We start from the raw sequence: 23,231 nt of genomic DNA on the forward strand, positions 1-23,231 counted from the left end.
GGCACCTCTATTTTTAATAACGATAAGAACAATTTATGTAGTATTAGATCTTCATCGCCCCATGTACCACCGAGCATTGTGATAGTAGCTGACTCAGCTAATTTCTCGGTAACGGGCCAGAGAAAGTCCGGTACCACATACACGATGGGTCCACTGGTCACAGTTGTCACAAGATACAGCGTTTTGATTTTTTCTGACATTCTTCTCGCATGCAACACATCGAAAGGCCATTGTGATCTGACATCACCATGTGAGGCCTCTTTTTTTTACAGTTTTAAATGTGATTTCAGCTTGACATTGAGTTAAATTGAGTAAAGGTACTTAAACTTCAAAGCGTATAGTGTTATCACAATAAGTTGGCTGCACCTCCCAATCAGAGTCGGATAGTAAATTGGAGTAGGGGGCTAATTTCTAAGGTAAACTTGTTTAAACATTTCGCAATTATTTGTGTTTGTAAGTGACAATGTGAGTTTAATTTCATTTATTTTACTTTAAAGCATGTTATGTTTTTACAATAAGTTGAGTTGCATATAGGCTAAGTTGGAATATAGTTGGAGTAGAGGCTAATTTCTAATGTAAACTTGTTTTAACATTTCACAATTATTGGTGTTTGCAAGTTACCATGTAAGTTTAATTCCATTTATTTGACCAAGGTAAAAAACAAATAAGGTGTCGTTTTCGGCAGGCAATAGTAGCCGTTTTTGCTTGAAGCGAGGTGCTGTATTCGCCAATCGGTGATGTTTTGCTGAGGTTCCGTTTTAGCTATAACCCCGACCAACCCTTTGTGTAATTTGTAAAGCAAAAGCTCTGAATGAAGCAAGTCTAGGTTTTCTAATCTCCCATCTCGCTGGGGCTCCTTTTCAGTGTAAATGGGGTTATTTGTTTCTATCAAATATATATATATTTTGAGAGAGTTAGCATTAATCATAGGAAGCAAGTTAAGGAACAAAGATTTGTTATATTTCAGAGGATTCAATCCCCAAATCCCATCAGTGTTTGATCATATGAATGCTAAGACATTATCTAAAATATGTATTAAGATTCCTTGTTACTTTCCAGCAATAGTAAAGAGTCTATACCAGCATCCATGGTTGAGTGTCCAGATGTTTTTTATGATGAAACGTTAAACGACTCAAGTACGGCATCATGAGCATGACATCAATATTCTTTTAAAAGTTAGACACAAATGACGAAATACTGCTTAACATAAATTAGAACTTGCTGCTTATTGCAACAAAGTAGACAAACAAAATGTCACCTAGACTTGATCTAGGTCCCACTAAGTATTTTCAATAATAACCTTCGAACATCGAATCGATGGTGGTCGGTTCAAAGACAACTATTACGAAAAACAATCTTAGACATAATGACGTAAACATTACCCTGTTACACCCTTCTGATACAAAATAAGATGTCAAAGCTCATTTGCATTGAGTTTACTGACACAGGGAAATAACAGTCCCAAATCTTACTGCCGGCTGGTTCATGACCACCTCATCAGGGCTCCCATGATATCTGCAAGCATTGAGGCTAAATTATACATTACCTTCTTCCATAAACTCTGATATCCTCAATGTTCCACACACATTAGCTGAGCATAATAACCAACTCTGAATATCATATGATACACCTTCCTGTCAATAAACTGCCTGTCTGCTTTGCTTTTATGGTCAATCTAGTTAACTTCTGCAAGTGTTTACCAATAATACACTGTTCTTCTAATATTTACATACCTTCCTGGCACTTTTATTGCTTGACTTAAGCAATGACGCCAAGCTTTGAAATCTAGCAACATCAACATTAACGACTGAATCATGACAACAAAGCACTATTCACAGAAGTACATGAACAGTATTGTTAGCTGTGATATCGTCAAGTACCTACCTGAAAGAATTAGGTCTTGAGATCCTATCCTTCAAAGAAACTGTTGTGAGAGATGCTGACAATTCTTCCTTGCCATTGCGCGCATAAACTTGACTTCTAGAAATGTCTCCATTCTTCTGTGCATCTCTACTCAGAAACAAAGGTCTAGCCATATCTTTCTTGGAAAATGAACTCCTCAAAACATCCTCGGTAAATCCATTTATGCAACTTTCACTTCGTTCGGGTGAGATCCGTGAATGTTGATCATTATTGTCCTGGTTGTCCTTATCAGTCTGTCCAGTTTCACTTGGTCTGTTCGAATGTACTCCACACTGACATATGCGAATGGTCAAATCTTCAATCTGACTGAGTGTCCTCTCTCTGCGGGATGCATCCTCTGAATCAAGCTGACAATCAACTGAATCAAATGCCGCAAGCGGTGCCCTCAAGCTCACATCATCACCAAATATTTCGGACACAACGCTCTGGGCATTGTCCATGCTGGTCATCATTGCACCAGCATAGTCTAAACTGTCAGAGGATTTGCATGAGAACTGGGACCTTCTTTCTGGTATCCTTCTCCTTCCCCTTTTTGAACTAGGTTTTACTTCGATGACATCGGAATGACGGTAAAATTTAGGGCTATGGGGATGTGTCTTGCATATAAGGTTCTTCTGCCACGTGTGTAATAGGGCGTTTCTTGGTCCACAAGAACAATAGGTATCTGGTTCCGATTTACTTGGCGAACATTTCAGCTGGGTTTGCCCACAGTGTTGGCATGATGTCTGACTCTGCTTCTGATACCGGTGGTTGCACTTCTTGCATGTGTCATCTTGACTTTCATCTGTAGAAGGTCCCAGACTCTCAATCCCGCTGTCTGATGGGACAACACCCTTATCGGCTGCCTGGTCCTCTGTCCTCATCAACTTCTCTCTCTCCTCTTCCTCATCCTTGTCCAGGCTACTGTGGGTTCCATATGCACATGTGTCCTCATCCCTAGTCTTAAAGCTATGGCCTCGTTTCCGCATAAAAGAACCCCTCCGATCTGCGGAGGAGCAGTTCCCCATGATCTTCACTCAGCTGTTACTTCTGAAAAAGGAATCATAATTCATGAAGGATTTGTTTGTTTGTTTGTTGTTTAATGCTGTACTCGGCAATATTCCAGCTATATGACGGTATTTCATGAAGGATATAAATATGATAAATGCATTTATTGATATGGGGCACAAGGATATAATGACATTAATACAAATATAATAATTTACATAATTGAATCAACATGATTAACGTAATGGTAACAATAATGTATTAGAATCTATCTAACACAACTCATGACATTAATAAAAATAACAAACTTAATAATATCATCAATCACAAACATATCCAAAGACATTAAAACAAACATGGAAAGCGTAAAATGTGGCAAACAAGAATTCAAAACAAACTCCTAACAATGCTTAATACACACAAAAGCAGACTTTCTGGAACAAAAGCCTCTACAGCCTCAAAAACGAACCTCTTCAGCTGTTGGCAAACCCAGACATACCATCAGTAAACAATAAAGCAAATAATATCCTCCCAAATGATAACCCAAAGTATCAAATATGACAAGAACAAACAAATGTAACAAAGAGCCGAAGAGCCTGAACAATGTCCAGGGCTCACATCCACCTGTAATCAGCTCATCAACATTACCAGGTGTGTGGCAAGAACTGGCAGCTGCTGACCGGCCGACCTGTATTCCCCCACCTCCCACACCTGGACGTGACAAGTGAACAGCTTTCTCCCAGGATGTGGGAACCTCCACAAGACGGGGACTGTTCTCTGATTGATCCACAGCCCAGTCTACATCACCTTACACACCAGTCATTGTTAGTATGTGATGTTTAGTGTGCAAACAACCAACCCTGAGCACATACCTACTGACCTACATACACATAGCACAGTCACCTAACTTGTTGAAATCAAGCTATAAGATGGTTTTGTTGCAGAAGCCTAAAGTTCCTGAGTCTAATCACTGTAAAAACTTTACATTAACAACAGCTCCTTTGTTTGGAACCAGGGATTAACTTACTCAATTGTTGGCCAAACATAACTTGGAAAAGACAACCTTTTTATCACTGACTTGATGGCAGACAAATTGTTGAAAAAAATATGTTGCCAACTGGATTGAACCTATGAAGTCCACTCAGAAGGCTAAGGAATGTAGTCTTTTGCCACTGCGATATAGAAGTTCTGTGAATTTAACAACTAAATCATGTGTAAATATTTACTAACATCAACTTGTCAACCTCATTATTATAATTTGGAACCTCGCGCTAAAGCGCTTGGTTCAAAATTATAATGAAGGTATCTATTCTACAGTGGGACTACATCAAATTTCAAAACACAGCAGGTTTATCTCCTAATTGGAAAGTAATATTTAAGTTATTGATGAATGTGTTTGAGTAGATCCCATATAAATTGTATACTAGCCCTAAAACTGCATTTCGTCACCCGTCAGTAGCCAGTCTGAGGTGAAAGACTCTGAGAATAACATTTCAGGTGCAGGAACAATTCAGTGTTCTCACAGTTATTTTGATTTTTACAGTCGTCAAAACAATGTTGTTTCACCATTTAGATAGTTAGGTTCTTTCAACAGTGTTCTCACAGTTAACATGGTTAAGCACAGATTTCGTGAATATACAGACGTCAAAACAATGTTGATTCAGCATTTTAGACAGCTAGATTCTTTCAAATTGGTCAATAAAAGCAGTATAAGAAATAGGTTAATCCACTTGGAGCCCTAGCATCTAATCATTAAAATGGTTCACACCAGGTCCTCAAATTTCAATAGCTAATCAATCGTAGAAATAGCACTGAAGCATTCAGTTCTTGTGTCCTGACGTTTACATTCATAGTGTTGAATAAATAGCTTACCAGCTTTAGAAGCCACAATATATTGACTGTTCAAGCAACAAATACCAGCTATGTTGTGAACAGGCAACCATTCTCAACTTCTGTGTAAGGACACTTCTTTAGATGTTACTACACATCTCTCTTTGAATTGATAAGGTCTGACAACACAATGGCCTCCTGCACATACAACAAACATTTGTGATGTTGGTTTCTGCTGCAGACACTAAGCTAATATGTACAATCACATTGTTGAAATAGCATGAAACCTATGTTCCAGTTATTGTTGTTTATCCTTACACAATGTTAACAAGCAGCACATGTTCCCTCCATCACGCTGAGTGAATAACTATTTGTGTGTGCAAAAACAAGTAACAGAGCTGCTGTCAAGACACAACCTTGTCCCAGCACAAGGTTAATGACATAAAATGCCTGTGTGGACGAATGTTCTCACCTGAACTAATATAGATTAGGTTGTCTTCCAAATTAAAACTTGTGTGTTGACAATTTCAATTCCTGAGCTATACTTCTTATGTTTTCTGCTGTGGAAGTTTGCTATGAATACATGATATTTAGTTGACTCACTGGCGTATAACAGGGTCTATTTGCACCGTGTGTGACATGCACCACCACACAAAGCTTCACCTAAGTCTTTCTATTATTCTGAACTCAACTTTCTGGAGTATATCTGGTCAAAGAAACAAAACATCAGCAATATTTTCCAGCTCTGTCAGCTACAGCTGCAAAAACACATATATTTTTTTTTATTAAAGCTACGAGTCGAAATATTTTCTTTCAAAAGATATCTTGCAAACAATGTATTTTTTGTTGCACGGTCTCAACAGTTTGAAGCATTAATATATTTTGAAGCATTGTCTGGAATAATTTATTTTTTTAAAGATAAAATTCCAGCTTTCCCCAGCATATTGATTGGCCAGCCTCTAAATTGTTGAATTTGTTCAGGAGTTAATTATATTGTATACTCCTATTCAAAATTGATATCTTTAATATATCTTACAATTACTTAAGTAAATTGTTCCATTCGAGCTATAAGTTCTCAGCCCTCATATTTGATGCAAAAGAAGAAACTAGAAATATTTATACATGTATTAATAAAACTATTTCTTTCTCATGAAACGATAATAAAGTTGATTTCCAGTAAGTTTCACATTTTACTGCTACCCAATCTTTTCTTCTCCTGCTCAAGTTGGATGGACCATTAAATGATTTGGGGAGGCAGATTTATAAAAGATCTCCAAGAAACCATGTTAATAGCCATGGCTATCTGTTGCTGTAATGAGGCATGGCAAATTGGTGGGAATAACCATACAGTCTATCAAGATCTTTGAGAGGCGTTTAGAAGATGGAAAAGAAAGGATAAGATATGTGGATGAACAACTTCCTTAATACAATTAGGAGTGATGGTTTGGTGTAGGTTCATATACTGTTACAGAGTAATACAGAGTATATTATTCAGTCTATCATCACACAAACTGCAGTAAATGTTCATGCTTAGACGCACTTGAGTGATTTGTGCCTGTCAGTAGCCACATAAACTGCCTCACCTTACTCTAAACACCTTGCCACAGACAAACAGCATCCAGCAGTACACACCTGTCTTTCACACTGGCATAAATACTTATCAATAATCAACACGCTTATTACCAAGGCTTCAATGATTCAACCAGTCCATTTCAATAAACCCGGTGATATGATACACAATATTATTTTGCTTTGATTTAGAATTCTTCTTCCAGTTTGAAGTTTGTTTTACAGAAATATTTAAATTATGAGTTAATTCTGACAGGTTAAGTTTGCTCTAACAAAATAAAAGTCCATATCCCAATCTGTTCATTAACTAATCTTAATTAAAAAGCGTGTCTATTAACCTTCTATAGATACTCACTGCCAAAAGAAACGCGAACCATAGAAACATATAGAGAAGTATGTACGTTATGAACAGATGTTTTCAATGTGTACCACTTACTGATACAACTAACCACCAGTCAAGTGTTTAACCACAGAGTGTCTTTATTCTTATTATGATATGCTGCACATGATTTCCAAACTTAATATGCTCTATGCTATACACTCACATGAAAGGATTTCAAAAATGGTAGGCATGTATTATACACAAGAATACATGGTACAATGAAGAAATATATTCAAACATTTGATGTTTTTATCTTCCTGTCTATAGATATTAACATCCAAAAAAATAATTATATTGGGATGGTCTTAAATCAAAATGAAAAGATTAATATGTACAACTTAGGTGTATGTATCATTTCAGTCCTAGTGTGCCTATTATTACAAGCATAATTAAAGATGAATCAAAGTATCTAAATGTATTAAAATGGTCTCAGTCACCATGTTAGAAATCACTACAATTGAAAATACTAAGCTACAAATCTGTTCAGTGTCTGGAGCCATATGTTCATTTGTCACCAATGTAAGTTATCTAAATAATTCCGGCAAAAATGTCATTCTTAAATATGACTGTATGCTCTTTTAAGATATATATTTCAACAATACATAGATTATGATCATGCTCAACATCCAGGACTTTAGAGGAATAAATTAAATCACAAAAAATTTCATTGTTATTCAAATACATTACAAGTTGACATAACACTGTATACAAAAACACAGGTCTTGGTTATGCATGGTCAGCTGGTCAAGTGTCATTGTTAACAAGCTCTTAATAGTCCTCTAATTGCCTTCCTTCACATGTGTGTCTGCTGCTAGACAATACCAGTTGACTGACATAACTTCTCACGCCTTCCCTACACACATCACTAATTGACTTGGCACCTGGTCAAGTGTAATTAACCATGTCCTGCTGTCAATTAGTAATTAGCACTTGTGTATAGCTGTCATGCAGTGATGTTTGTACACACTTGTCATGCTTGGTATACACATTACTTATTACTTTCCAGACTTGTTTCCGGGTGATTTCATTATGGGTTTGTTTTTGTTTCTTTGTTGTTTAACACCTCACTCAGCAATATTCCAGCGATATGACGGCCATCTGTAAATAATCGAGTCTGGACAAGACAATCCAGTAATTGACATCATGAGCATCGATCCACACAATCAGAGCTATTGAACTGTTAAATGTTGGCTTCCAATTGTCCATTGCTAATCACCTATCAGCGCGAATTAACTGTTGGCTTCCCCTGTTAAGTTTCCACCTTTGTTATCTTATTACTTTTGTTGACTAAGGTACATATTTATTCAACTGACGAAGGAGTAGGAAGTGGACACCTGGAAATTCTCTTCTTTATAATATAATATATATTTTTTAACACTTGTGTGTAAATATATTTACAATAATGTATGTACTGTTGAAATACTTTGAACTTGTAAGTCCTAAGTCCTAAGTGACCTGTAAGCCAAATGATGCCACTCAGTAGTCACTTCCTAGTGAATCAACAAATCAGATATGCAGCAGGTTCTGAGCAAACACCTGTTTGTCATTGATTCTGTATCAGTGAGTGAGGTAGGGCTTAATACTCAGCTTAATGTGGAAGAAAAACCCTTAGTGATGCAGGTGTTAGATCATATTACCACTTTAGTGACATTCTTGAGTAATGGTATGGTGCTGAATAACTAAATAAATAATCAGAGCAATTCTGGAACTTGAACATTTTATGATACGGTTCTGTCGTTTATAAGGACTAAACTCTTCACAGCAAATTCAAAATCAAGGATATATCCATCCGACTACATCATCGCCATTTCCATGCTCTCACATTACCACAAAATGCCAAGAAGCTTGACAGATCAATAGAAGAAACCAGGACAGTGGACTATGTCAACACCTGAACTAACAGCCCTGATTCAGAAGTGTTACAGGAACAACATGCTTAGCGCTTGAACTGTTTGCCTCCTACCCACTGATGCCATTGTCCACTAACTCCAGCGATAGACATGAACAGCTGGAAATTGAAGTCATCAAATCAGGAGGTTAAACTTCACTTATTTCTTAAATAGACTACACACAAAGGAGGTTCATTTCATTGTGAAGATCTAGGTAGAATAGTGAGTGAGTGATTATGGTTTTACACCGCTTTTAACAATATTCCAGCAATATCACCACGGGGGACACCAGAAATGGGCTTCACACATTGTACACATGTCGGGAATCGAACCCGGGTCTTCTGCGTGACGAGCGAACGCTTTAACCACGAGGCTACCCAACCACCCCTCTAGGTAGAATAGTTCTTCAGCAAACCATGCTGCCGATGATAAGAAGCCCAAGTAAAAACATAAAGCCAACAGACAGACAGACAGACTCCCAAAGCATGTCTTAAAAAAGTGTTCACAAAACTCATGACACTAGAGAAAATATGGTACTGAAAGTACTATTCTCCTTGTCAGCCATGGAACCTGTGAAGATCTGGGTTAGAATGGTTCTTCAGCAACCCACCAAGTCATAAGGACGCGACTAACGGTATCGGGTGGTGAGGCTCATGGACTTGGTTGATACATGTTATTATATCCCAATTGCGATGCTCATGATATGAATCACAAGATTGTCTGGTCCAGACTCGATTATTTACAGACTGCCGCCATACAGCTGGAATATTGCTGAGTGCGGCATTAAACAAACAAAACAAATATCAGCCATTGATGTCCAATGTCTACATGAGAATAATCGATTTATTGAATGTTGTTTTGTTCTGTTATCATCACCTTATCCCCTTTCAACAATAGCCCGAAACAGGTATATACCATTTGCTGATAGCAGGGGAGATAATCAATACTATTCATTATTACCACTGACAATTGGTCAGTCAGATCACACACTCCAACCTTCTGATCTTATATTTAGTGAACTCATAATCCCAGAATTCTCACACAATCTAACTATGGATAAATCATTGACCAGAAATGCCCAATGATACTGCCTAAAAAATCAGTTAATTATTTCAAAACCGTGCAAGGACGGAGACGGGTGTTGTCATAAAAGTGGGTATTGATCAGTTATGAGTATGAAAATCACTACTTATTATACTATCACATCAATGTACCAGAAATAATTTAATAATGCTTTAACCACTAGGCTACCCGACCGCCCCTCAAAATTAGAGAACTAAATGTCTGGACCAGACTCGATTACCTACAGGCCATCAGAACCTGCTGGAATAACTGACTGCCACATTTAACAACTAACAGCATGACAGATATGTATGTCAACAAACACAGATGGTGCTCCCTCTCAACATTTTATCAGGAAGGCAAGCATTAACAAAGAATTTTTTTTCTAATACATGTATTTCTAGACAAACAGTACAGGTGAAAAAGCATTTTCTATTCAGCAACTCAAAAGAGCAAGTCCCAGTATCTGAGAATGTCACTGTGGTCATGTAATAGTAGTGACAAGTATGAGTATGGTCAGTAGGTGGATCAGAGGTTATCTAGTAGCTATCTTTCACCCATAATGCAACGCCTAGTGAGCTGGTTTAATGATTACTGATATAGATTAGAAGATCTTGACTATAGCCAGTAATCTTTCATCCATATCCAAGATTGAGCATGAAAGTGAAGGAATCCTTGTTGGTTGGTTTGTTGTTTAACGCCGCACTCAGAAATATTCCAGCTATATGACGGCGGTCTGTAAATAATCGAATCTTGACCAGACAATCCAGTGATTAATATCATGAACATCGATCCACGCAATTGGGATTGATGACATGTATCAACCAAGTCAGAGAGCCTGACCACCCGATCCCCTTAGTCGCCTTTTAAACAAGTATGGGTTGCTGAAGACCTATTCTACCCTGGAATCTTCACGGGTCAGGAATCCTTGTCATAACCCTAATATTAAAAGGTAAAATGTAGAGGTCAAGTATTATAGGAACAAACCACAAGGGCCCGTACTACTTTTAGACTCTTCCTTTCCTACTCCTAGTTATTATGGCCATCATGGCAGGTATAGTATAGTTAGGATCATACAGGATATGCACGCGCCCAGGGTGCCATTGTACAAAGCGACCTTAACGCTAAGGTGATTAGAACTCCCATACTTTAACATTATGAGACTTACGTTTGTACAACGGCACCCTGGCATATAAATCCGTCAACACAGACTGCTATCCTAAGTAATTCATTCTAACACAAAACAGGCTTTGTACTTGTTCCAGTTTTTAACTTTTTAATGTATGTCACTGCAATAAATCTACTTTATTTATAATTCTTGTCAGAATAATAGCTAAATACAGCTCCTAAAGCTAAAATAATCTGATAAAAGTCATTTTATGTGTTAAATGTTCCACAAAGTATCTTCTTTCTTGAAACAAATCCTTTCCTTTTTCATGTTCAGCAGATATGGTTAAACTGCAACCTAGTCAAACGGAACAAAGATCTTACATCTCTCACTGCATATCCCAATCTCACAGAAAGATAACAATCTTTCAGCCTGAATAAACTTTCACCACATACACAAAAAAAAACCCGGTAGAAGTCCTACCTTTATCACAAAAGCTGATAACAGCAATATGTCCTGCCGTGAACAGTACTCCTACCATGGAGTGTTGCGTGACACCAACCCAGTGCACCAGGTACCAAGGCAAATGCAACTTTCAAACTGTACACAAAGCAAGGCGGCAAGCACAGACTGCCTAGTCAGCCCTACACATGCTAAATGTTAGCCAGTCATCCCATTATCTCATAAGACATGGGCTCAACATCTGGGCAAGTCCTGAGCCAGGGAAGTCAGTTCAGGAGCTGACAGCTGTATGCTCCTGTAATTCGATCCATTACTACAGCATCTCTATCAATGAGTTTGCCTGCATGACCCTGTTGAGTTGAGGCCTGTTGAGTTTCAAGCTGACATGGGCTAGTGTTGTACCTCCTGGGATCTTGTTTACATTCTCCACTTCAAAGTGTCCCTTCCCCTGTTAACTTGGAACTTTTGATTGGTAATGGGTGATGGCATAAGATAGAAGGTTCTTTCAAGTTTAAAAATAACTCTTTATCGTTACTTCAAGTTGGCTGTTCTTTGTCAGAACATCATTTTGCACTCTGTTTTCTTAATAATAATAACAACATCAATAACAATAATAACAACAGTTGTAGAAGTAGAAGAAGTAGTATCATAATCGGGGTGCGGGGGGGACCCTGAGGTACCTTGATATGTGACGCCATTGTATTTAAATGCAGCAATGCAACACAATCCGTGAAGATCTAGGGTAGAATAGGTCTTCTGCAACCCATGCTTGCCGTAAAAGGCGACTATGCTTGACGTAAGAGGTGACTAACAGGATGGGGTGGTCAGGCGAGCTGACTTGGTTGATGCATGTCATAGTATCCCAATTGTGTGGATCAATGCTCATGATGTCAGTCACTGAATTTACAGATCGACATCATAAAGCTGGAATAGTGCGACGTTAAACATCAAACAAACAAACAAATAAATGCAGCACCCCCTCCTAAATCTATACTTTTAACATAAGTATTATGACCTCTTGACATTCACTTTTAATTAAACTAACGATTACACACAGTTCTGTAAACATTTGTTGCTAGAAATTCAAAATTGTTATCATTTTGTACAAACAAGAACCAAAATGTATGCACGTTACTTTGTTCATATTCATTAACAGCATATACATTGGGTATACACTTGTTAATATTTCACTTGGAATTTTAGGATGCATGTACAGTAGAACACGGATATAACGAACTACAAGGGACCAGAGAAATCAGTTCGTTATATCAGTTGTTCGTTATACACGTTTTCGCAGTCGAGTCGCAGGATTCAAGAATGGATTCTCTCTTCTTCATAATGGTACTTAATGTTGATTTTGGAATGTCAAATTCCATTGCAATGTTTTTCTTGGTTTTTATGCCCGCATCAACAGCTGTAATAATTCTCAATTTCGTGTCTAAACTGATAGCTTTCCTCTTACTATTGCCCGCCATGTTAGCATATGGAATTGAACTGACACTTGGACACAATCTCGTAAAATTTATATGTTTAATGTTTGTTTTACAGACAAGATTACATGTGCAGGTAAGATTAACACAATGAAAATTTAACAAGGTTGATCCGTCATCGCTGATTGTATTGATTGGCCGCCACTGTGTTGATTCGCCGCTGATTGCGTACAGCCATTTGTCAGTGACACTTGACACTGTGTCAAAATTCTCAGTTCACTATACACGTCACTAATTAGTGATAGATGGGCCTGTCGGTGATCAGATATCAGTTCGCTATATCCGTTAGTTCGTTGTAGAGAGTTCATTATATACGTAAATTATATATGATATTATATAGGAGATAAATCTTGGATTGTTTAACAGTTCGTTGTATCCGTTTGTTGGTTATATCCGTGTTCGTTATATCTGTGTTCTACTGTATTTAAAAGAATTGACAAAGGAAGAGTTAGCATGAGTATCGATACACATAATATACAAAATATCTTTTTTCACCAACTACATTTACTCAATTCAAGATCCCCTACCATCTTACCCATCACCTCGCTCGGGTGACTTTGTACCCATACTGATAGGTGGTGGACAAGTGCTGGAAAACCCCTATTAAAGCACCAGGCACACTGGACGCCGGCCCTATCGTTGAAATTGTGAAGCGCTTCAAACACTGGTAGCCTCAGTGGAGGAATTTTTTGTTTGGAGGATGATTTTGCTTGTCATTTTTTATCTTCCGTTTAACAGTATTTATCTTTTTCAAATTTAATTTCTTTTTTGAATTTGAGATTTGGTATTCCCGAAAGTATTAAATTCTGCAAACTTGCTATGTTGACTTTACTTGCACCTTAAGAATAGGTCTATAATAAGGACCTCTTGACCAGTTGACTTCATGCTTAATCTAAAACACTGTAAAATAGACCCTGAGAGATGTATATGTCAGCGAAGATGTGACATGTAACATCAAGTAGGGCTGGGCTCATAATAGATTAGTGGCATTATATACAGCAAGTAAGTGTTAAGTGAAGTTGGTTAGAGTACAGTTGTAGAACAACTTCCTGGTGTGACATCACCTAAACATCCCTGCTGAACACAACTCCACATTTACGTGTTTTTGCAAGCAGTCATGTGGCGCCTGACATGTTTTCCCAAGGAGTCAATTCAGACACCTAGGAGCCCATCTAAATTCCAGGTAGCCAACATGTGAAGGAATCAAGGCTTATTCAAGATTTCTTGCTTTCCATAGATACAGGGTCATAATGATCATCTGTCCTAACAAAGAGTAATTTCCTCCTGGCACTGCATGGTATTTCAGTGTAATCAAGTTTACCTAAATTTGCGCCCCAAAAATATAAATGTCTATAGCATAATATCTTGAAAATCCACTTAAACAAATTCCATGGGAGTAAAAGACAAAACAGTGAAAACAAGTATTTGTCACAGAAGTGACGAAATGTCCCCCGCCTGTATATACACCAAAATACCAAATATGAAGACAATCCAGCGATTAGTTCTTGAGATATCGCGGCAACACCGTTTTCCAACTCCAAAAGCAGATTTGCCTGCTGTGACCTTGAAAATAGGGTCAAGGTCACCAAAACCGACTGGTGTCTGCGGTGTCTGTATATACACCATAGTTCCAAATATTAAGACAATCCTGCGATTAGTTCTTGAGATATCGCGGCAACACCGTTTTCCAACTCCAAAAGCAGATTTACCTGCTGTGACCTTGAAAATGGGCTCAAGGTCACCAAAACCGACTGGTGTCTGCGGAGTCCGTATATACACCCTAGTACCAAATAGGAAGACAATCCAGAGATTAGTTCTTGAGATATCGCGGCAACACCGTTTTCCAACTCCAAAAGCAGATATGCCTGCTGTGACCTTGAAAATGGGGTCAAGGTCACCAAAACCGACTGGTGTCTGCGGAGTCCGTATATACACCCTAGTACCAAATAGGAAGACAATCCAGAGATTAGTTCTTGAGATATCGCGGCAACACCGTTTTCCAACTCCAAAAGCAGATTTACCTGCTGTGACCTTGAAAATGGGCTCAAGGTCACCAAAACCGACTGGTGTCTGCGGAGTCCGTATATACACCCTAGTACCAAATAGGAAGACAATCCAGAGATTAGTTCTTGAGATATCGCGGCAACACCGTTTTCCAACTCCAAAAGCAGATATGCCTGCTGTGACGTTGAAAATGGGGTCAAGGTCACCAAAACCGACTGGTGTCTGCGGAGTCTGTATATACACCATAGTTCCAAATATGAAGACAATCCAGTGTTTAGTTCTTGAGATATCGCGGCAACAAACAGGTGGGACGTACGGACGGACGTACGGACGGTCGTGAATACTATATCCAGAGATCAACCTACCCTACAGATAGCTTCTGTCACCAGAGCTCCAGATAAGCTGCGTATCTGCGTAAAATACACATCAGAAATGCAGAAATACGCAGTAAAATAAAATCCAAGCGTATCAAATACCCAATAAACATTACAGATACGCTACAAAAATAAAACCTGTGCATATCATCAAAATATTGTGAAGTAACCCTGCATATTCGATTCGCAAATCAGTAACTTATTTTTAAATTATAAACGAGAATTCCGTCAACCTTGCCAAACTCCACGATGACAGTTACATCATGATTATTTGCCATCACACTTTCTTGTGGAAGTATCGTGGTATTTGTGAGTCCTACAAAGAGCTCGAACCCACACGACACCAGTTTACAGGGACTAGATGAATAGTGTTTTTAAATATTTAACTTAAATACCCACATGTGAAAAAACTAGTGGGTAACAGAAATTTGAATACCCAGATAAAATTACTGATACCCAATGATTTTAAAATGCATGGGTAAAATACCCACAACACCAAAAGCTTATCTGGAGCTCTGTGTCACTCACACAATTTGTATAAAAAAGTAAGTGTTTGTTGCCTGACATCAGTACTCCTGCCCTGGGATGGCATCCTGCAGAAAATCATGGCCCTACCAGACAATCCAGTGACACAACAGCTCATTTACTAATTTGAGTTATGCCTGTTGCTTATAAGTAAAGAGTGAGTGAGTGAGTTGGGTTTAACGCCGCTTTTAACAGTATTCCAGTTATATCGTGGCGTATCAGCTTAATGTGGGAGGAAATCCCGAAATGATGCAGGTCTCAGACGTTAACCACTTTAGTGAAACCCACGAGCACGGGTATGGTGCTGACAAACCTAGAAACATAATCGGGGTGAACCGGGATTCGAACCCACAATAATAGGTTTCTGGCATGCCCAAGGGATGCAACTCTGCACAGCGAATCGCGGCGCCTTAGACGACTGGGCCACCCGTGCCCCCTATAAGTAAAGAAATATGTTTGTTATGCAACACAATTGGAGGTAGTTTTAATGTCTCAACCCAAACATTTATTTAGTAGTTGACATAAATTCACATAATTGATAGAAACATTTGAATTATCAATATTCCTTGTTATGAGATGGGATACATACAGCAGTTTACCAGGTTCTGCAATCTTTGTGCTGATCTTATACCTGGGCATTCCAGTTCTTGATATTTTAATCTTGGCCTCCTATCTTTGGCCTTAAGATCTCTCAACTATCCTTCAGTTCGATTTCGATGCTAGATCAGTCTATGGTTCGCCAGTCGGGTTTTGATAACAGTTGTGAAAAGTGCTCCAAACCCCAAAGTGCAGCAGTTCTCTCTCACCATGCTCACCACCTCATTACATATTTTGTAAAACCGAAAACATAAATTAACATATTCATAACAATAACAATATTTCAAAATTAATAAGTGTGTTTGTTACAGATGTGAAAGAAGATACTGTCCACCCGGAGAAAGTCAGGCCTTCAATAACGACATACCAGACCCCAGCATATACTGAAATGTGTGAGTGACAATGTACGTTTTCGAAGAGTGAATAAAACACATTTTGAATCAGAAGTAGATATTGTATTAATTATTTAAAACCCCAATCATAATTACATTTTCATCTATATATGTATGTATTTGTGATCAAAACTGAAACCTACTGTTGAGTTTTCACAAAATGTGTCGGAACTTGGGACAACATTTGGTGCAATATCATATACACTTAACAAAATAAGTTAGGGATCATGAATATTTAGGGGGATATTTTTTGTTGTGAAGACTGAGCAATTTCATAAAATATATCCCCCCAAAATACATGATCCTATCTTTTTTGTTCAATGCTATTGATCTTGCTGATATTATCAACAGTATGTCTCCAACACAATACCTAAGCTCCAGACTTCAGGTGATAATCTACTACAACGGTACTTTAAGCATCACCGGCCATTAGAGGCCACCTGACACTATTTAGGTCAATAGAGTAACAGCCCTCTAGATTTATGGATCGATCATTTATCATAAAGTTGCCTAGTGGCTACCTCATGTCAAGACATCTTGAGGACAACAATTAGTTGTAGGTGGACGATACACAGATGCATTGGTGGATAAACATTTTTTTACTTCTCGATACAATTATCTATTACAATCGCACACTATCTTACCGTAAATGTATTCTTTAATAAATATTACACCAAACACTATATATTAAAACAAATATTTTCATCCTTGTACCATATGTTACACTGCCAACTGTAAATCGTTAGGGTGCCAGGTATTTGGCCATCCTGTCATTGAACAATATGGCTTACTCACCATAGATAAGAGCACATCTAAGTATCGTGATACGTATCGAATCGTGAGGAAGTATCATGATATGCATGATACTATCAGATCGCACAGTTGGTGTATCGTCCCAGCCCTAACAATAACTTCAAATACCATCACCAGTTACCACCTCTTTGGACGTCAAAACAAGGCATATCCATAATATAACAAGATTTTGTGTTTAGAATAGGTCATAACACTGCATCAAACATTTGATCTAATCTACTTATATATATATATATATATGTTTCTTATATTGACATAAACATATCACACTGGCTGTAAGGAAAATATCATTAGGAACAGGGCGACAATGGTAGAAAACAACAGTACGACTGTGAATACATGATAACCCACAGAAACATTTTGACTGCTTTGGTCTTTTCTCCTGAGACTATATTATCATGATAATAAGTAAAGAGGAAACACATTTATATTCCTAAACAGAAACTTGAATGATTGATAAAGGAAGACTAGCTACAAGAGAAACATTTATCTTTGAATACTTTTCTGTAATAGTGAGTGTGTATGGTTTTACGCTACTTTTAGCAATATTCCAGCAACATCACAGCGGAGGACACCAGAAATGGGCTTCACATATTGTACCCATGTTGGGAATCGAACCCGGGTCTTCGGCGTGACGAGCGAACGCTATAACCACTAGGCTACCAAACCGCCCCTTTTCTGTAAATAAATGCCTCCTATAACATGGAGAAGATGACACACAGTCAGAGATATGGTAGGCGGTTTCCAAATTGTGTCTGCTTCAGGGGATTACAGCCTAACACTATTCTATGTCCTGGAGCAGTTCTACACTTAATCAGCAATCATAATTATCAAAAGGCAAAGTCAAAGTCTAACCAAGGTTAAATTTTGGGCTGAGGACAAAAGCAAAATACAGTACTCAAGAGAAGGTAAAAAAACACTTGATTCTTTCATATCACTATGGTTAATCTGTCATGTCAATAAATGGGTATAAGTCAAAATATTTGAAACAATTTCCTGATTATTATTTCAAAGGGATTCAACATGTTCGTCAAAGGTCACTGAATTCAGATCCTCAGATATATCCACTAGTCAGTGACTACATAAGGTCACTATGGTTTATTACATCTAAAATAAAAACATTCAAGCAAGAACATGATCTGGGTTGTATACTCCCCAGGGAGCTGAGAATGCAAATTGAGTGCACCTTGATCAACTGACCAGGGTTATAGTAATGCTTTGAGCATGCTTTAGGATGTGGATTTGGTGCATTTCAAATATGGACTTTATAATCATTATCATATCAAGAAAACAGCACTACTTTTGAAATACTGTAAATCGTGAAATTAATGCGCCTCAAAAAGAATGCGAACGCTGGTCCCAAGCCAAAAATGTGACTCAATATGAATGTGCCACCCCTCTCTCCAGAATCAGTGGATTTATATCTTAAGAAAATGTCCTCTGCGAGGTTTACAGGAGAATCCTCACCTTAATCCAACCTTACATTAATCCAATCACACAACAAAAAGCACCGTTATTAGCGCCGAGTAGAGTACTTCCGCTAAAACAATACATGCGCTGGCTCGTGTTGGCCTTTGACGCAGTCGCAAACAACAAAGACACTGTGTTGCGTGGGTGGCGTCTGTCTGGACTTGCAGGTGTGATCAGTGATGACAAAAGTAAGTAGAACTTGTCTTGACCCAAGCATTGACAATTCAGAGGATGTAATTGGTGTTTGAATGACATTGTTTATTTTCTTGTTACAAGTACTGCTCAATAAACAGTGATGTGGAATACATAGTTGTTTGTTTTCAGCGAATGTCTAAGTTGGTATTTCTGCTTTCGAAAATGTCTTATTGTCAATATAAAGGTGATGTTGAATAATGCGAGCAAAGAGCACTCAAATTTTTCGCATTTAAATCACATTCGCGTTAATTTCAAGATTTACAGTAATTCCCACACCACAACATCCCTACCAGACAGGGCTATCTGACACATATAGAATTCTATCTTGGTGTAATGATACCATGTCAAAGTATAACAAGGTATACAAATAGAGCACGATGAGTCACAGCACTAAGCTGACTGTGTGAAATGGGACAAGTCATACAGGTCATATGAGGCGGCCCTTTCTTATCACTACACCTGCTCTAAACTAATTTCAAGTGGGAAAAGATATCAACTTTTCTCTTTGTGCTTTCCACTGAGTATACACTCGGAATATGTTTAGTGAAAAATATCACCATTCTATCAAATGTGTAGAGATTAGATCGTCAGCAACCCATGCTTGAGGTAAGAGGCAGCTAATGGGATTGGGTGGTCTGGCTCGCTGACTTGGTTGATGCATGTCATCGTATCCCAATTACGTAGATCAATGTACACGATATCAATCACTGGTTTGTCCGTTATACAGATGGAATTGTGCTGGGTGTGGCATTTATCAACAAACAAACATTAAATGTATTATAATTAGATAAAAAAAAACACTCTGGAGTATTGTGTATCCACTACAGCTAGCCTTCAAGCTGAATTATAAATTATAAAACATTACTTCCAAGAGTTTTCGTCAGAGCAAACTGAAACAGGGATCGGATGATTAAAATGTGTGGCCGGGCTGATTCTATGTCATTGTATCCATTGTAGTCAGATGGATCTGGAGTAGGACCTGGGTACCCACAGGATTTCCTGAACCCATAGTTAGTCACATGATATGTAGTATAATGGCAGCGACAGTACTAAAAAATCATTCATGTTTACAATAATAGTCGCTAAATAATTCTGCATGCAGGCATCAGATGCATTTATTCAGAACCCACCATACTTTAGGTGAAATATTGCTAAAATTAACAAAGGATGAAATATTTCTGACTTCTGTATATAAAAAGGAAAAGGTTCAGTCAACGTCAGCAAGATATGAGCATTAAATTTCCCGTTATTTCACCAATCATCCCTGTATGAGTCATTTGTAAACAGGTCTTCAGCAACCCATGCTTGCTGTAAAAGGCGACTAACAGGATCAGGTGGTCAGGCTCGCTGACTTGGTTGATGCATGTCATCGATCCCAATTGCGTGGATCGATGCTCATAATATTAATCACTGGATTATCTGGTCCAGACTCGATTATTTACAGACCGCCGTCATATAGCTGGAATATTGCTGAGTGCGGCGTTAAACAGAAATTTACACTTTATAGGCATTTACTGAATTTGTTGTTCCGAAATGATAAGCCACTCACTTGTCTAATATATACATGGGAGCTTGTACCTACCTAGGATATAACAGTACCCAATATAACTTCAAAGAATTTTAATGCAACAGTCGGAAGAAATTCAATCTGAAACCATAACTGAACCAAAAATAATATATTCTAACATAATGTGACTTTAGAAGCTGTTTTAATTATATATATTTAAAACAAAAAAACATTCATACTCTGGTATATTACTGGTTATTTTCTACATACAAAATAGTTTCCGACAGTCACCATTTTAGATCTACCAATCAGCAATCGCAACAACAGGGTCTCCCAATATTGACATGAAATAACAAATCAGTGAGTGTGAGTGAGTTTGATTTTACGCCGCCTTTAGCAATATTCCAGCAATATCATGGCGGGGGACACCAGAAATGGGCTTCACACAATGTACCCATGTTGGGAATCGAACCCGGGTCTTCGGCATGACGAGCGAACGCTTTAACCACTAGGCTACCCGACCACCCCTAAATAACAAATGACTTGTTTTAAGTTAAAGGATGGCATTTAGGACATATGTTTCCATTCTCTGGCTAGCAGGGTTTGTTTCAAGGCATCAATAGTAATAGTCTGAATGGGGTTGCTGTAAATAAAGGCCTGTTGGTGAAATCTGACGATCAGTTTACAAACTATTTCACCGAAACCAAAGACAATAGTACTGAATGGAATGTTGTATAAAATAAAATAAAAATAGAAGCCAGATATAGAATTAACTCTTTTTTCAGATAGTGTAATAACAGGACTTACTTGAGTAGTTTAGTAAATATTTGTTGACAATATATTTTGGCTGTTATGTGCCAGTGGCTTTGAAGGGAAAAATCAAAGCTTATTGTCTGCATGTAAAATGCACACACCCACTACATAGTTGTAATTAAAATATGTGCATTACACACCAAAATACAGTATTTATTAATGATCTGAATATGAATAATGCTGATGCAAGCAACCACTGTATTTTCTGGGACTAGCATCACAAAATGACCTATAAACAAGTTAAGCTAAGCGCTACAAATGTCATTACTCACATAATCTAACAAAGACTTACGATCGTCGCAATGATAAAGTCCCTTTGTATAACAGACCCATAGCCTTGATTATTTACAGGTAGATGTCCCATTGCCATAAAGTTAACTAAATTTGGTTGCTGCTGTTTTTTTTCCAACTCTCAACACTGTCTTGACATGAAGATGACAGAGTAAGATGTTCACTATATCCTGATCAGCTGATTCTGCAGATTGAAAACATTTATTTGAATGGAAAAAATCCAAGATACCCATGATACCCGTAAGCATGTACAAATAGGAATATTGTCAAACAACATGAAGCATACATAAACACATATTTCTTAGTAATAAGAGATCACGGAAACTCCTAATCACGATCCTACATGCAGTATGCAATCGTCATCACCTAAACTATCCATTCAAACTATCATCACATTTTCCGCCCAAAACGTATTCGCTACAAACTGCTACAATGAAGTATTACATGTGCTACAATGTTGTCGACTGTTCCACACGTTACTACGAAGCAATGAGTGTGTAGACTGTGCTGTAACTTACGTCTGATCGTGTCACTGTTGAGGGGAGATCGGCGAAATAGTTGACACCTAAAACAAACGCCCGAAAGGTAAAATAGAAGAACCACGGTCACGTTGACACGAGCGGACCCCGAGTCAGCGCCCTCTCGCTCGCGTGCAGATTCCAACAAGAGTTACCTGCCCTTCGCTGGAAAAAATAAAACCATTTGGACAAGTGTAGCTCATGAGGAGACCCACGAGGCACCGTTTTACTTGTTAGGGCTCCAAGCCGAAAGGCTGTAGAGCCCTATTGTAATCGTTCGATTTATTATTAGGGCTCCCTGCCATCCTGGCAAGAGCCCTATTGTAATTGTTCGATTTATTATTATTATTATTATTTATTATTATTATTATTATTATTATTATTATTATTCCGCCGATTTTTGTTCCAATCCTACCTCCAAAACTACTGCTCAGAATCTCTTCAAAATTTCCACAAAGATAGCTTAGGTCCTGAAGCAGATACCACAAAAATCTTAAGACTCTAGACTCAAAGACTAAGGGCAGATAACTCAAAACAACTTTAAAAATCGCGATTTCAACAGCTAATATCTCCGCCACGAAAGCTCCAAAGACTTCCAAAATTCTTGAACTGGTGCGCAATCAGATGGCCAACAAATTCTCTACACATCCAATGTAGCGAAATTGCTTCGTTTGGCCTCCAGATCGGATTAAGTGTTTTTGCACTGTTTTTTAGCAGATATCTCAGTACTTGACTCCCAAAATCTCCTCAGCTCAAACTACCAGCTCAAAAGCTTCCAAACTCTCCAGACTTTGGCTCCAAGTACCATACTAACAACTTCAAAGAAAAAATTCTGAGATATGTCTTCAATGGCCGCCATATTGACTGCAACTTCCGGCTGAAAGTTATTTTCAAACTTTTTATAGGACATCTTTAGCAAGCTCTAGCATTGGAAACTTATCAGGTAAGGCACTTGAACAACTTCTGATGAAACTTGCTTTGGTTTCTGAACAAGATCTCTTCTTGCTCTTATGTCAAAAGTCACGTGATG

General features: G+C 38.1%; 1 protein-coding gene across 3 annotated transcripts in view; it reads right to left on the reverse strand.

The window, feature by feature from the left end:
- LOC124132589 overlaps positions 1-22,314 on the reverse strand; it is a 42,571-nt gene extending 20,257 nt beyond the window's left edge. For 2 of the 3 annotated variants that reach the window (XM_048392522.1, XM_046496567.2), the window contains exons 1-2: positions 22,202-22,314; positions 1,885-2,952 (exon numbers count right to left, since the gene is read on the reverse strand). In XM_048392522.1, coding sequence (XP_048248479.1) covers positions 1,885-2,930 — 1,046 coding nt within the window. In that variant the 5' untranslated portion in view covers positions 2,931-2,952; positions 22,202-22,314. Of the gene's footprint in view, positions 1-1,884; positions 2,953-11,233; positions 11,366-22,201 lie in introns of those variants that run through there. The other variant, XM_046496566.2, reaches the window with a different exon arrangement.
- Between the last annotated feature and the right edge of the window lie 917 nt (positions 22,315-23,231).

The sequence above is a fragment of the Haliotis rufescens genome, unplaced genomic scaffold (genome assembly GCF_023055435.1).
Source record: "Haliotis rufescens isolate VD_foot unplaced genomic scaffold, xgHalRufe1.0.p SCAF_11, whole genome shotgun sequence".
In the NCBI taxonomy this organism is placed as follows: Eukaryota; Metazoa; Mollusca; class Gastropoda; order Lepetellida; family Haliotidae; genus Haliotis; species Haliotis rufescens.